Source organism: Rhinolophus ferrumequinum, chromosome 16 (assembly GCF_004115265.2).
Source record: "Rhinolophus ferrumequinum isolate MPI-CBG mRhiFer1 chromosome 16, mRhiFer1_v1.p, whole genome shotgun sequence".
Taxonomy (NCBI): domain Eukaryota; kingdom Metazoa; phylum Chordata; class Mammalia; order Chiroptera; family Rhinolophidae; genus Rhinolophus; species Rhinolophus ferrumequinum.
The window spans coordinates 46195154-46212378 of NC_046299.1; the positions used below are offsets into that span (position 1 = coordinate 46195154).

The 17225-nt window shown below is 36.9% G+C and overlaps 1 protein-coding gene across 3 annotated transcripts in view; it reads right to left on the reverse strand.

Annotated features, from left to right (window-relative positions):
- The window catches only part of CTNNA3 (catenin alpha 3), a 1431866-nt gene that overhangs the window by 1122855 nt on the left and 291786 nt on the right, over window positions 1-17225 (reverse strand). For all 3 annotated transcript variants that reach the window (XM_033130597.1, XM_033130596.1, XM_033130595.1), the window contains exon 6: window positions 1885-2148. In XM_033130597.1, coding sequence (XP_032986488.1) covers window positions 1885-2148 — 264 coding nt within the window. The remainder of the gene's footprint in view (window positions 1-1884; window positions 2149-17225) is intronic.

A 17225-nucleotide genomic window follows, 5' to 3' on the forward strand; every position in this document is an offset into this window, starting at 1 on the left:
CATCTCCACTAATGATAATGAGAGCTAAGGTTTATTGAGCACTTATTAAGTACCAGGCACGTCTCTGAGCAATTTTACATGTATTATTAATGTACTGATTCTAACAACACTATGATATAGGTTCTGTTATTATCCCCTTCTTATAGGTGGGAAAACTGAGAGTTAAATAACTTTCCTATGGTCACACCGGCAGAAATAGGAACCAGGCATTTTGGGCTTCAGAATCCTTATCCTTAAGCTCAACACGATGTTGCCCGCACCCCCACCCCCACAGGCCCTGCCATTAAGCATGTCTGACTTGGGCAGCCAATGATCTTTAAGCTCACACTTGAATGTTTGATAAATATCTCGAATTGAGTTTCTGAACTTCCTCTCAAAATCAGCTTCACCCACAGTAGTCCCCATCATGGCTGATGAAAACTTCATCCATCCAATTGCTCAAGCCCAAAACAAAAAAAATGCCTTGTAATCATTTGTGGTAGACACAGAGGTATACTGCCCTTTTGCCCCCATCTATAGGACTTGCTACCCAGCTGTGGGGAGTGAGGGCAGCAGACAGCACCCAGCTATCAGTTCCTTCAGTATCTGTCTCAGCTGCTAGAGGCTTCTCCCCACTCCTGGCCCCTGGGGGTCACACCCTTCCCAGGGCAGAATGACCTGCTTCCAATGACTAAAAGAGGTATAGACCTGATCAAGTTACACTTGAGAACAACCTTCTTTCCAGGACTCCCTACTGATTGCTCCAGGCTTTGTGGATCTGGCTCACAAGTCGACTTCTTCCTCTGCTTAGTCCTGCTCTCTCTTCACACATGTTAATTCCTAATAACACTCTGTATCCCAAACTCCACCTTGTGGGTGCTTCTGGAGGACCCAGCCTACAACACAAGCCAGGATTCCTCTCTTTCTCTCACATCCAACATCTATTCTGTCAAATTCAGTTGGCTCTACTTACAAAATTTAGCTTTAATATTTACAGATGCCACCATGGTCCACACTAAAATGGGAGGTGGAATGAAGTGGTGCCAGTGTTACTACAATTGCCGCCTGCCTGGAAGAGGCTGGAGCATTTAGCTTCCTGGAGGCTATTTTTTAACTTCTCCCTTTGTTCACCTTTTAACGTGGCCCTTTTAAGACTCAAGTCTCAGGGAGTCCCACCTCTGCTTACAACCTTACAACGAATCCCATTTAATTTGAAGTAAAAGCCAGAGTCCTTAAAAGCCTACCCAGCCCTCCATAACCTAACCCCATTGGGTCTTTGACCTCAGTTCCTCCTACTCCTTCCCTCACTCTCCCCACCCAGGCACCCAGGCATCCAGGCTTCTGTGCTGTCACTTAAACACTGCGCATGCCTTCAAGCCTTTGTTCTAGCTCTCCATCTGCCTGATTCTCTAACTTCCTTTCAGTCTTTGACAGCATCTCATTTTCTCAATGTAACATTCTATAAAATTTATTTAACCTATGTTTACTGCTTTTGTTTATTGCCTATATTCCCCTCATCGAATGTAAGCTTCATGAGGGTAGTGAACGATTACATCCCAAGCACAAAGAAGAGTGCCAATAATAAGTATGTGTGGAATGAATACATCCGACCTTTCATAAGTTGATCTATATAAAATAAAGTCACCATTTCAATCTAATTAACAATCCCCAATTTAAATTCACTGACTATCTTGGCAGAGATATAAAGGAATCAGAAGCCTACTGATAGAATATTTTCCTGTTAATCAATTCATTGGAAGATACAAGATGATGATATCGACTGATTGCATAACTGGATTTTTATTTACTCCTATTCTAAACTCCAAAACACAGACCTGAAAATCCACTTCTGTTTATTTTCATATTGGGACATCAAATCACATTTTTAACTTTCTCTCAACTTACTTCAAGCTCATCAAGAGCACTTCCCAGGGTTGCAGCCTGAGGTTCTGGTGCAGTCAGCACGTTCTGGATGCCTTGGGAAGCATTTGAAATTACATTGAGGGCATTCTGAATTTCTTCACAAACTGTGTCCTTGCTGGCTTTGAGGGAAGCGACATCAGAATGTTCCAAACAAGCTGAACAAATTGAATGCAAGAGGGGGGAGTTCTCCTTCAATGATGCTCGGGCTCCTGCAATTTCATCCCTCTGGTTTGGAGATTTTAAGTCCTGAGGAGAGAAATTAAAAGAGAAGTGCCTTACAATGAGTTATGGGAGACAGACTTATACAAAGAAGCTCCATTTTTCTGTCAATACAAATGAAAAGATAATAGACACTAAGAAGTCAGCTATAAGTTAAAATCAAGGCCATCAATTATTTTTACACTCCTTCAGATTCTGTTAAAATTTCTACAGTAGGAAACCTGAGCCAATTAGCAAATAAAGGTCAAAATGGTGCTGATGTGTAATACTGAGTAGATCTTACAAAATACTCTGTGAATGCCAGAGTATTCTTCTGACTTACCTTTATAAGTCAGAAGAATACTCTGGCATTCACATTATTAAGTGCATTGTAAGAGAGCTTGAATTAAAAGGAAGCTGATTACTTATTTCCATAAATGCTGATGATTGCATTTAACCTTTTCATTAAAACTAAACCAATTCAGTTAAGAATACTAAATTGAACTTCTCACCATTCAGCTATTTTCTACTCTTTTTCAAAAATACTTACTAATAAATTAATGCAGTATCTTTGACATTTATTCAACAAATAGTCACTGAGCACTTAGCATATGCTACCCTTTGTGCCAGACGCTGAGAGTGCAGATGTGAACAAGCCTACAAGGACCTTGTTCTCTTGAAGCTTATGTTCTTGTTTGGGGGGGGGGGGACCTATACATATGCAATAAGCTAGGTAAACAAATACGCAAGACAATTTCCGGTAATGATAAATGCTATGAAGAAAACATAAAAGTAAATTGTCATGGGGACTGATTTGAGAGGAGAAAGCTGCTTTAGCTTGGGTGGTCAGAGAAGATATTTCCACTGAAATGATATTTGCAGTAAATATAAATGAAAAGCATTCCAAACAGTGATAAGAGAAAGTCCCATATAAGTGATAGCTGCTCAAAACTAGCTTAAGATACAGTGAAAAGCCCTGGCAAGCCCTCCTTAACCAAGTGATAACGGTGAACATCATTAGTGATGTCACACGGATATCGTGTATCCCCTGGTATATTGTGACAAGAAGAGCACTTCCCCTCTCTCGTATGCCCTCCAAAAGCCCATGATCCCAGACTAGTCATGAGAAAAACAATACACAAAACCAGATTGGGAAACATCCTACGTGATACCTGGACAACCTCAAGACTGCTAAGATCACAAAAAACAAGGAGACTGATAAACTCATAGACCAGAAGAAATTGAGGAGACATGATAACTAAATGTACACTGTGTGGGATCCTGGAAAAGAAATAAGACATTCATAGATAAACTGATGAAGTCCAAATAAAGCCTAGAGTTTAGTTGATAGTAATGGATAAATGCTTTGTTCGTTGTGGCAATGGAAAGATAATGGAGGAAACCAGGAGAAAAGCAGATGGGAAATCTCTGTGCAACTTTTGTGGAAATTTAATAGTAAAATACATAGAAAGCTTATTTTAAATAAAACTAATTCTAGGGACCTTAACAATAGCTAATTCATTCCACATACACCAGCTAATATAATCCTTATAAAAACTCATGATAGCTACTAGTCCCCATTTTAAAGATGAGACTACTGAGGTTTACAGAGTCTAAGTTCCTAAGCCAAGTGACAGGCCTAGATGGTACCCTTTCTTGGGATTGTAAACTAAGTCAGTGTGATGCTAAACCATGACACTAACAGCTATGTTATACTCTTTCCTGCACAGGAAGGATTTTCCTTATTTGCTATACAAGGACAAGGACTTGTATTTGTATAATGACTTATAGTTTATAAAGTGCTTCTAAATATAGTATCTTGTTGATCATCACAACACCTTTGGGGGCAGTAAGGCTGGCGTTATTAGCCCCATTTTAATTAAATAGGTGTTTAGTGTAAGAAAATTAAGAGGCTGGTGAAAGAACTACGATCTAAACCTACAATGAAAACCCCATGTTTTTTTCCCAAGACTCTGCTAACAAGGAATAATGTTGCCTAGGTTAATAAATGGCTGTGCTACTATAATTTTAGTTCCTTCCCTTCTGAAAATAAAAGGCTGACTGCTACTTTCTGCAGGCTTTGGGGAGATTAACTTCTTTACAATATACAGGGAGGACAGTTAGACGTAGCTGTCAACCCACTGTTTATACTCACTAATTACCCAAGAAAAGACACTTTGTGCTTTTCTTGGCCTGCTATGATTTCTCCCTGGTTTTTCTGGTCTGAGTTCTAGTTTCAACTCTGCCATTAGCACTATGAACTGGATAATCTTCCAGTGTCTGTTTTTCCATTTATAAAAATGGGGATAATGATATTTCTGCCAACATAACATTGAGTAAGTAACACATCAGAAATGGAATAAACTTGGAAAATAGTAGAGACTTACATAAAGAATACAGAATTATTTTATTCCTTAAATTTATCAAATTCGGTGTACTCTCTTTGTCCTGTGATGGTCTTAGTGATTTTCATATTCCCCACAATTCTATAGCACTATCTACATTTATCTCAGTGTGACTTAGAGGACAATCAATTTAACGTTTTAAAAGGATACACAACTCCTCAGCGGAATAACAATAAAAAGTATAAACATTCAGAAAGCTGCAGAAAATTTTCTGCATATTACAGTATAATCAAAACGTATTACATAATTCCCTCTAAATTGACCTACATATGACGTATTCTTCATCTGGAATGTCAGGGACAACACTTAGGTAGTTTTGAAAGGAGAAAGTCTTTGAACATATATTATTATAAAGAAGGTTAAAGTTAAAAAGCTAACTTCTTTTACTCTGATGTACATCTGATGGTAAATTATGGTAATTGTAATGTTGTAGGACTTTGAAATTTTAAAAACTCAAATATATATTTTGGCTTTGAGCCTAAGCTTTATTATCTCTGCCCAAGGCAATTATAGAATCTTTAATGAGCATTGATATCCCGAATAGCACTCTGAAAAAGGCTGTGAGAAAGGACAAGCTTAGCGAACATAACAAAAACGACTTATTATGGCAGCTAAAAGGAGAAAGAAAGGCAGGTTACAGAGTTTAGGTAAGGGAAATAAAGAAGGCAAGACCATTTCTCCTAAAGGACATCCCAAAGGATAAATTTAATCTAATAAATAAGCACATAAGCGAAAAGGAAACTAATGAATGTCAGCCTTCCAAACAAAAGGTTAGGTAGTGTTTGTGTTATGTTGTTTTAACTGATGATAACATAAGTTTGAAGATTCTTAGGTTGTCTATTTATCCTAAAATTTTAAACCAGGTCAAAATAGGAATTAAATGGTAGGGTCAATTAGAGATTTCTTTGGATGGAGGATTATAAAGAATTCAGCTCCTCAGAGATTGATGCTTATTTAATATGCTTTTTTAAATGCTCTAGAAGAAAAAGCTGACATGACATTTCCAAGTTAAGTAGACATTAAATGCTTCCAGTTGACAGAGAAACACACAGATGGAATTAAAAAAATAAATAAAACCTTACAAGTCTGTGCAAGTGGGTAGAAAAGTAACATATGAGTTTTAACCCTGGCAAGAGAACAAAATATATTTAGGGATTTTAAAGATCAAAAAGCATAAAAACAGAGGGCTCTAAGCTATCAGTTAATTCATCCATTCATTCAATAAATATTGTTGAGCTCCTACTATACATTAGACATGTTAGATGTTAGGAATACAAAGATAAAGAGCTTATAGATCGGAAGGGGAAACAAACAAATTTATGTGAGAGTTAAAATAGAGTTATTCATAACATAGAGGAATGTCCTTCAGCTTGAGGAGATTCTAAAGAAAATTTATCAGAGGAGGTGAATCTTATACAATAAACAGAAACTTTCCCTGTAAACAATGCAGAACAAAAAAACAAGCAAACAACAGAGCATGTACAAAGGCCTGAGGCATGAAAGAGTAAAGAACATGCAGGCCGCTGCAAGTGGCACCACAACAAACACAGACAAACCCTGAAGATACTGCAGTTGGATTCCAGACTAACACAGTAAAACCGACATCACAATAAAGCGAGTCCCAGAACTTGTTTCCCAGTGCACATAAAAGTTATGCTTGCAATACTGTAGTCTATTACGTGTACAATAGCATTATGTCTAAAAAAACAATGTACATACTTTAATTAAAAATATATATTTTATTGCTAAAAAACGCTAACCATCATCTGAGCCATCAGCGAATGGTAATCTTTTTGCTGACAGAGGATCTTGTCTCAATATTGATGGCTGCTGACTGATCAGGGTGGTGGTTGCTGAAGGTTGGAGTGCCCTGGCAATTTCTTAAAATAAGGTAACAGTGAAGTCTGCTGTATCAGTTGACTCTTCCTTTCATGAACGACGATTTCTCTGTAGCAGGTGACGCTGTTTAATAGCCTTTTATCCACAGTAGAACTTCTTTAAAAATTGGAATCAATCATCTCAAGGCCTGCCACTGTTTTATCAACTAAGTTTACATTAGTTGTCACTTCAACAACCTTCACAGCATCTTTACTAGGAGCAGATTCCATCCCAAGAAACCATTTTTTTTTGCTCATCCATAAGAAGCAACTTCTCATCCATGAAAGTTTTATCATGAGATTGCAGCAATTCAGTCATATCTTCAGTCTCTACGTCCAATTCTAGTTCTCTTGACTTTGCCACCGTATCTGCAATTACTTCCTCCACTGAAGTCTTAAATCCCTCAAATACATCCATGAGAGTTGGAATCAACTTCTTCCAAACTCCTCTTAATCATGATATTTTAACCTCTTCCCAAGAATCATGAATATTCTTAATGGCATCCAGAACAGTGAATTCTTTCTGGAAGGTCTTCAATTTACCTTGTCCTGATCCATCAGAGAAATGGCAATAATAGCCTTCCAAAATGTATTTCTTAAATAATAAGACTTGAAAGTCAAAATGACGCCTTGATCCGTGGGCTGCAGAATGGGTGTTGTGCTAGCAGAAAGAAGACGACAGTAATCTTGGTGTGCATCTCCATGAGAGCTCTTGGGTGACGAGGCGCATTGTCAATGAGCAGTCATATTTTGAATCTGTTTTTCTGGGTAGTAGGTCTCAACAGTGGGCTTAAAATATTCAGTAAGCCATGTTGTAAGCATGTGCTGCCATCTTTGTCAGGCTTTGTTGTTCCATTCATAGAGCACAGACAGAATAGATTTCCATAATTCTTCAGGGCCTTAGGATTTTGGAATGGTAAATGAGCATTGGCTTCAACTTAGAGTCACCAGCTACATTAATCCCTAACAAGAGTCAGCCTGTCTTTTGAAGCTTTGAAGACAGGCATTGCCTTCTCCTCTCTAATTATGAAAGTGCTAGATGGCATCGTCTTCCAATATAAGACTGTTCTGTTTATCTTGCCTACATTGAAAATCTGCTGTTTGTGTAGCCACCTTCATTAATTAGCTTAGCGAGAGCTTCTGGATAATTTGCTGTAGTTTCTACATCAGCCCCTGATGCTTCACCTTGCACTGTTTTGTTATGGAGACAGCTTCTTTACTTAAACTTTATGAACCAACCTCAACTAGCTTCAAACTTTTCTTCCGCAGCTTCCTCACTTCTCTCAGCCTTCAGAGAAGTGAAGAGTTAGGGCCTTGCTCTGGATTAGGCTTTGGCTTAAGGGAATGCTATGGCTGGTACGATCTTCTCTCCAGACCATTAAAACTTTCTCCATATCGGCAATAAGACTGTTTTGTTTTCTTATCATTCATGTGTTCGTTGGAGTATCATTTTTAATTTCCTTCAAGAACTTTTCCTTTGCATTCACAACTTGACTAACTGTCAGCTTTCGGCATGCCTTCCTCACTAAGTTTAATTATTAATATTTCTAGAATTTGATTCAAAGTGAGAGATGTGTGACACTTCCTGTCACTTAAACACTTAGAGGCCACTGTAGAGTTATTAATTGGCCTAATTTTAATATTGTTGTGTCTCAGGGAATAGGGAGGCCTGAGGAGAAGGAGAGAGATGGGGCATGACCTGTCAGTCAGTGGAGCAGTTAGAACACATACAGCATTTATTGATTAAGTTTGTCAACTTATGTGAGTATTATTTGTGGTGGCCCCAAACAATTACAATACTAACATCAAAGATCATTGATCACATTTCACTGTGAGAGATATAACAGTGATTTATATTGTGAAAATTATCGAAAAGTGACAGAGCCACACAAAGTGTGCAAATGTTATTGGAAAATGATGCTGATAAACTTGCTCAAAGCCAGGGTACCACAAACTTTCAGTGTGTAAAAAAAAGCATTATCTGTGAAGCACAAAAGTGACTAGCAATAAAACAAGGTATACCTCTGCGGGAGATCTGAGTAATAATGACAATGAATCCAGCTAGAAAGGTAAATGAGATACCTCACATGCCATGCTAAAGAACTGTGACAGCAACAAACTCAGATGTGTATTTTCAAAGGTTGCTCTAGCATTGACCTTTGAGTAGATTAAAGAGAATAAAATTGCAGTCAGGGAGACTAGGCAATAATCCAGGCAATAGACAATGGGTGCCTGAATGCTGAATACTGCTGCTAGGCTGTAATAGAATGAATCCAGGAATATTTAGGAGATAAAAATGGTAAGACTGTGATGTTTAGATTAGAGGGAGGAGGTATTTAGAAGCAACTAGAAAATTGTTTCAGCACTTGTGTATATAGTGTTGAATCCACCTAATTCAGGAATACAGAATGAATAAAGTGTTTTGGAAGAGAAAGGTGGAGTACCTTTCATCATCTGCCAAATATAAGATGCTAGCATAACACTCAAATTAAAATATACTATACATGGATCTAGAATTCAGGGGAGAGTCTGGACTTAGAAATAGAGATCTGTGAATCACCAGCCCATAGTTGGGGATAAAGTCGTGTGGCATAAGATTACAGGGCCTTCATCCAGGATAAACGTTACAATAAGGAGTAGAACCTGAGAATCAGCATACATTGTTTCTTGAGGATGCAAACCTGCTAATGTTAAGTGCTAGCCCAGAAGGCCAAATTTATATTGTAAATCACCAAGGAAGACATTGGAAAATACTGAACTCTCAAAAAACCAAACAAGCAAGAAAAAAGCACATGCACACCCTCGAGTTCAGGACCTGAATTACTGTGAAAATTATGGTCACCATATTTTAAGAAAAGAGAATTAAAGAATTTCTTTTTTTAAAAAAAAGCAATCTGGAAAGATAGGATGATTTCTATGTCAGGGAATTAAAATTATGGGGTCTGTTCACCTTGAAAAGGGGAAATTTACATTGGAGGACATGTGATTTAAAAAAAAAAAATTGAAATCATGAATTAATTTGACAAGTTGTTAATGGACTTCTTAACTAAATCAAGAAAAAACAGATTGAGAAAGTAGCTTTTCATATTTGAGCTAAATAAATTAAAAATCTGTCTCCCTCACTTCATTATAATTCCCTTGATTGCAAGCACTATAGCTTACTTATTTTGTACCCTGTTATCTAGTATTATATGGCACATATTAGGAGTTTAATAAAAGTTTTTGAAGAAACAAATAGACAAATGAATAAGAAGTCAAAGGAAGTTAAGTTAAACTCAGAATGGTTCAGAAACTTTGAATATGATTACTCCAAGAAATTAAATTTTTGGAAAATATATATAATCTAGTGAGTTTGGACAAATTTGTTCAGGCCAATGCCACAGAAAGCTAAAGGATAAAATTAAACTATACCTATCTTTGCAATAAGTGTTAGTGAAGCCATCAATACAACTACTTTGGAAAACTGATTGATAGTATCTACTGAAGCTGAACTTACATATGCCCCATGAGCCAGCTATTCCACTCCGAAGAGAAGATACACACATGTGGAAATGTGTCCATGTGTTCATTATAAGACATATGCAAAGTATTCATAGAAAGCTCTCTTCATAATAACCCCAAATTGAAAACAACCCAAAGTAATGAGAATAAACAAAATGCAGCTACATGGATCAGCATGAAATATGGAATAAAAAATACCAGATACAAGAGTACATATTGTTTGATCCTATCGATATAAAGTTCAAACTCAGGCAAAACTATCCACAGTTTTAAAAATGAGAACAGTGGTTACTCTTGAGGGGTGATTAGAGATCAGAAAGGGGTATAGGGATATTTTGGATTCTAGTAATTTTGTTTCTTGCTCCAGATACTGGTTACATGAGTGTGTTTAGCTTCAAAAAATTCACTGTACACTCATAAGCTGTACATTTTTCTGAATGTATGTTATACTCCAATAAAAAAAGTTTACATGAAATCAAACAAAAATGTTAGCAAAGCCAAGTAAATATTCACAGTTTGTGACTTCTCTAAGTAAAGAACAGGAGTATAAATAAGCTATGGACATGGCATGTGTCATATTCCTATGATATTAAGGAAAGGATGATAAAATTGGATAAGTAGTCCATTTGCAAGTATGTTCTACCCACTGTGAGGGCTTTTATTTTAAAAGGGCAAAGAAAAACATCTAAATGTTTGGAAAATACAATTTCGTTTCCAAGAAACGAAAGTTCTCACAGCCTGACCATCGGAAAGGATGAAGCTAAAGGATTTTCACAGCAACTGATTCCATGCACCATTGAACAAACCCTCATCTCAGAGAATCAGAGAAAACTTCCTTACTAAGTCACATCCCTGTCCAGGTGGAATAGCTCAGCAGATACTCTGCTCAAAAAGCAGAGCAACATGCAAATGACCAAGTTTCTCTTTCAGGTGTTTAAATGAGGTTTCTGGAGCTGACTAAACCACTCTGGTAGGGGAAGGAAGGGAGCTTATAAAGAGCAACTTTGTTGTCTTAAGACTAACAAGATGTGCAGCAGAAAAGCCCATGGACACTTTGCTATTTGGATTCCATCCTTGATTGGTTTCTACCCCAACCAGTCTTCTCCCTGCCAACAGGCCAGCCTGCTAACTGCTTCACTGGTCACTGGGCAGCTTCATGTTCTATCAGAAAACAGAAGAGTACAAACACCTGCTACTTTCAATGTTTTTCTCCAACATAAATTAGGAAATAGAATACGTAGCCTTAACTGAGCTGAGGGATGTAAGATGGTGAAACGAAAAGAGATTGCAGAAATAAAAAGCAAGTTTTGAGAAAAAAACCAAGATTTACAATCAAATCATTATTAAGCAGCCACATCCTTAACCCAAGTATAATAGCTCAGTGAGACCTTTACTGCTCTTTCATCCCACTTTCCATTTCATATTAATAGGACAAATTCAATGAAAGAGAGAACAAAAATTCTTCAAATTCAAATCGAAAACTGAGAAACTATATAATAATAGTATTAAGATATCCTCAAGGTATGCATTCTGGGCTATTACTGTATACCTTGGGCAGCTGAAATACACCAAAGTGAATGTAAACAACTCCAAGGAAACTTCCTAGGAAAACATTATTACTTAATTCTAATGCAGACTACTACCACATCAGTCAAGAAAATGTATATATAAAGTTTAGAAATGCACTATGTTCATTTTCTATCTATCTGAAGCAAATACAATATGTATTATATCTGCCTATAATTTTCTTCAAATTTATATCTAAAAAATAAATTCTATCTGAAGTCATCTACCATATGACTATAGTAAAAAGAATAAACAGAAAAACAGAAAATTAATGAGCTACTTCAGCAACATCCAGATGCTGTATATCGTGCTTACCTTCCACTTGTGTATATATTTCATCACGCAATCTAACAAGATTCAAGTATCCATAAATCAGAAAACTTTTTCTCTAAAGTATAGATTAATTAACATCTGTGAGTGCTAAATTGGATTTTAACACCTAGTCACACAAAGATCAATAAATATTATTACCCTTACAATTCCTTTCCATTTAAACTTCTGTGACTCACTTGTGAGAAATAGACCACCCTTTCTCAAACATTCTGGTGCATCTCAGAAAGCCAACAACATCACTTCGCACAAATGGGAGCCAAGCCCAGGGATGTCGACGCCAACTTCCTAATTAATAATCCCTTGAATTCATGTAGTGGTTTATCCTGTTTAACATGTTTCCAGTCATCCTTTCACAAAGAACCCCCATGAGGAGATATGAAAAGTGTTATTATGCCTAATTATTGAAAAAGGAAAAGGATATTTGTCCAAAGGCACACGAGATTAATAAAAAATGGTAGGGTTAATTGTATTTAAGAAAGCCAACATGTACTGAACAGCTACGATGCTTCCTACCCTCAAACACTCTCTATTCACTTTCTCATTTAATGGCCCCACTATGAATAGGATCTAGGATTGGCTCCTGTTTTAAGACTCTTTCTACACAACACTACGTTTATTTATTGTCAGTAGCTTAATCAACAGCTCCCAAAGTCTGTCAAAGGACTTTCCTACAACCCTGTGCTTCGGTGGCGGTCCAACACAGAACACATATTTCAAACATAACTTTCTGATGAATAATTGACATACCTAATACAACTCAGATTAGAAACACACTTCTTAATTCAGTTTCAGAACAAGACTGTTGATAAAACTTCAGGCCAAAACTATAAGACTAGAAATTAAAGTGTGATCCATAAGCTCATTGTTCGAAATATAAGCCAGAGATACATGGAGTAAAAATAAAATTATAAGTATAGTCTAGACTACTTCAATCTACTTTGATGAAGAAAACATTATAAATGTGGCATCTTTTTCCACATGGGAAGAGGTGGGAAGAAACTATTAGGCTTTTTAGACTAATTCAACAAGCTTGAAACACCTGCTGTAAAATGCAACTTTAAAGTTAAAGCTATAAACTCAGATATTTATTCTAAGCAAGAAGCATAAAAAGGCCAGATGTAAGAAAACTGGGAGTGGTGAGGCCCTCATACACTATAGAGTATCTGCTCCATTTAAAAACATTCAAATCCAAATTGGTCAAACAAAAAGAATCCCTGACCTCTGCTCTAAAGTATTAGCACAGATGTTTCTGTGAGCCTTATGAACGCAGTCTCCATGCTTTTTATGCATACCAGATGTGTATCTGACCTTGAAAGAGATTGGAAAGATAGATAACGCGAGTCCCTGGGCCTGAGCAGACTATAATAAGCAAACGGGAGTGAGGCAAATGCTGAGCAACTCTAAGACAGGAAGTCTGTCTCATAATGCAAATAGCATGAGCCTTGGGGTTAGAATCCCAACACAAAAACACTCCAATAGCAGGAGATTCTGAGTAGAATAATTAACCTTACTTCAGCTACAAAATGAGGATATTAATTCCTGCCTTACAGGGTATTAATGAGGTTAAATGATTTAATACAAAGTTTTTTTTCCAGCATTTCTTACTTGACCTCTCTCTATAGAGCAAACTATTGGCCAATTAAAATGTTTCTTCTTATGTGACAACAAATACTAAATTTAAACTGACAGGTATTTACCTCTCTTCTGAGCTCCAGGTGCATATATCATGTTGGGTCTCGAACGCGTCCAAAATTGAATCCATTGCCTTTCTTACACACACACCCAAGTATCTTTCCCAAATTTCTCGAATTGAATGACCTCAATAATCCAGCTGACTAACAAGAATCCTGACGAATACCCTTGACTCATCTATTCCCTCATCCTCACCAGTAAGTAAGGTCTGTGTCTATTATTCTACTCATTAAATATTTCCCCAATATGTAACCTTGTTCTCGTCCTCACCGCCAATACTAGTCTAGAGGAGAAATGATTATGGATAAAACTAAGGAGGTGGTTGGGAATACAAGGAGAGAACAAATTAGAGAAATATTTAACAAGACACAGACTTTTTGACTAATGCAATCTTTTCTCCATAATACCATCAGAGGAGTCTCCCTAAAATTCAAATACGATCATCATTCCTTAATTTAAAATTTTCAAGTGACTGTTAATTCACACATAACAAATCTCATATTTTATTATACAAAAACATGGTCTGACTCCAACTTCTCTCTCTAGTCTCACTTTCTACCACTTCTCTCACAGGAACCTTTTCCGCCTGCCACACAGAATCACATGAGGTGGTAGAGATGCCTTTGCATTAACTATGTTCCAGTCTCTTCTCACGCCTCCTGGAAAATATCTTTTTATCCTTCAAGACATCTTGGATTCTCATGTTCTGTTACCCACAGACGCCCTCATGTGCTCTAATATTCTAACACAACACTAATATGGTACGTATTAAACAACGAGCCTGTGCTATATTTATTCATTGACACACCTGTTTCTCACCGAATTATGAGTTCCTACTGGGACCGAACTGATGTCATAATTCTTTCATCCCTTGCACCCTGTACAGGAGCTGGCACAGAGTGACCAAAATGAATTAATAACATCTCACACCACTTTAAACACATCAGAAAACTTTGAGGGTTACTGCCATAAAATAATTTACTTTTCCATGAGATAAAAATTCTAATTTTGGAAATGGAAATCTCAACTGCAAAAAAATTAAGATATGCTCAATCTAGAATGGAAGAGTTCTTCTTTAATTGTGTTCCCAATTAGGCCAAACGGATTTGCTATGAACTATAAAGTGTTCTGGCCTAGGCCTCTTCTAAAAAGCTGGTGATGACAGTTTTTATTGCTATGTAACTCAGGCTGTTCTAGAAAACCTCTAATTTCTAACTACATTCCCCAGCAGGAAGCAAGACCTTGAGCAGAAGGCAGGTGAAAATATTCGACTTGCTTTTCAGAAAGTTAAATTAGCGCTCCCTACACTAACCAAAAATCAGATCCAGCCGATTGAGGAAAAGAGAAATAACTTAGGTTAATAGACTTGTTCAGTTTTGGATATTCTGAGATACTGATTTCAACAAGTATTTATACAGTGGAATTGAACTAAGAGCTATGAGGAAGTACAAATACAAAGAAAATAAGCACTCACTTTGAAGTCCTCTGCTCTCTGGAAAGTGTAAAATAATGTGCTAAAATAAATAAAATGGGTAAAATTGTGAAATAGAACAGAATAGAACAGGAATTGTCAGGAGAAGCATGGAGAGGTTAAGAAATGCTTTGTAGGCAGGCAGATGAGCATGTGAAAATGCACCAGTAAATGAGAGCCAAAAAAGCGGATATAAAAGTCAGTTGGTTCTCTAACAGGCATTTCACACATAACGTCAAAACCAGAGCTCTGGAGAGTGCTTCTCAACCCACTGTTCCCACAGTCTTCACCAATTCATAAATGGCAAGTTTTCCAGTTAGCCAGGCCAAAAACCTTGTTGTCACCCTTTACTTATCTTTCTCTCAAATCTCACACTTCCCCTGTGAGCAAATCCTATCACTTTAACCCTCATTGATCCAGAATTTGACCTCTTATCACTTCAAGTCAGCATGTCACAGCTTTCATCAAACCATTCTACATATCTCTCTGATCTCATCCTACTACTTTCTTTGCTCATGGAGATCTAGCCACATAAACCTCCTTATGGCTTCTCTAAAAATCCAGGCATGTCTCTACCTTAGGCCATCACATTGCTGGCACATTCTTCTAAACCCATGACTGGCACACTCTCTCATTTCTTTTGAGTCATTACTCAAAAATGAACTACTCGTTGAGGTCTCCTCTTGTCACCTTTCCTAAAAGTTCAACCGTCAATTCCATTTTCAGTATACCATTTCCTCTTTCCTTGCTTTCTTCTTACTATTTATCACTAATATACTTTATTATAATTATTTACCATGTTTCTTTTTTGTCTTCTCCAATAGAATGTAAACTCCATGAGGCCAGGTGAAATGTACTTGATAATTATTTATTTAATGAATGAATGAAATCAAGCCAAATTAAAAATTTGTAATTAACAATTTGAAACACCTTCCTGATCACACATACAAAAACTTATCCTACCACATATGAGGATAAAAGAAAAGAAAACTGTATAAGTTGTACCTGAGAAAACAGATAAAGGACACAGAAATAACATACGAGATTGGACAATTAAGTTCACAAATGTGTTGCAACGATGTTGCTAACCTTTTTTGACATCAGAGGGATTATTCACTATGAATTTGTACAATTGGACAAACAGTTAACCAAGTTTACTATTTGGAAGTGCTGAAAAGGCTATGGAAAAGTTAGACGACCTGAACTTTTCACCAACAATTCATGGCTCTTGCATCACGACAATGCACACGGCACTGTCTTTGAGTGAGTTTTTAGCCACTAAACAAATAACTGTATTGGAACACCCTCCCTACTCACCTGATCTAGTCCCCAATGACTTCTTTCTTTACCTGAAGATAAAGGAAATATTGAAAGGAAGACATTTTGATGACATTCAGGACATCAAAGATAATACAACAACAACTCTGATGGCCATTCCAGAAAAAGAGTTCCAGATTTGCTTTGAAGGGTGGACTAGGCACTGGTGTCAGTGCAGTGTCCCAAGGGGAGTACTTAGAAGGTGACCATAATGATATTCTGCAATTAGGTACATAGTACTTTTTCTAGGATGAATTCATGAACGTAATTGTTAGACCTCGTAGCACACAACTTTTTGTTCCTGTTTCTCTCTGATAATCAGACAAAGATCTTAGAACAAGTTCACCTGTATATCTGGCGATTCATTTGTGAGTTTTACTTAGGTCATATTTCAATGTTTACCAGAATGCACATAGGAAGCTTCTGAACTCAAATCATAATGGCTGTAGTCGAAAGCTCAACTACGTGTTTACCTACTAGAAACTAAGTTGTATTTAAAACCCAGAACCTTAATTAACAAAGATTTTGCCTTACTAAAGAACTGTATACCAAGCATGGAACATCTACATGCAGAGTATTCACTGTTTAGATTTTGCCAATTTAAATACCCATGTCTTTAAAAATGGCTACAATCCACTCTGGCACACAAAATAAATTAGCATTCTTGTACTCTAGAGAAAAGTATGTGTTTAGCACCAAATGGAGTCAGCAGACGACTAAATACTTTTTTTTTTTTTGCCATGTTTCTATCATAAATACAACAGATGTAAGATGATGGAATTTGGACAACCCCCAGAAGGCTGGTGTTTTCCTCTAGTGCAGAAATAAACCATTCAAAAATGCATTCCATATTTGCATACCAGAGACAACAAGAACCCCTTCATTTCTTTATTGCCATCAAGATGACTTTATGACTAAATATATCACAAAGGCCTGTATAGTCCAAATGAAGCATAAGGCAAC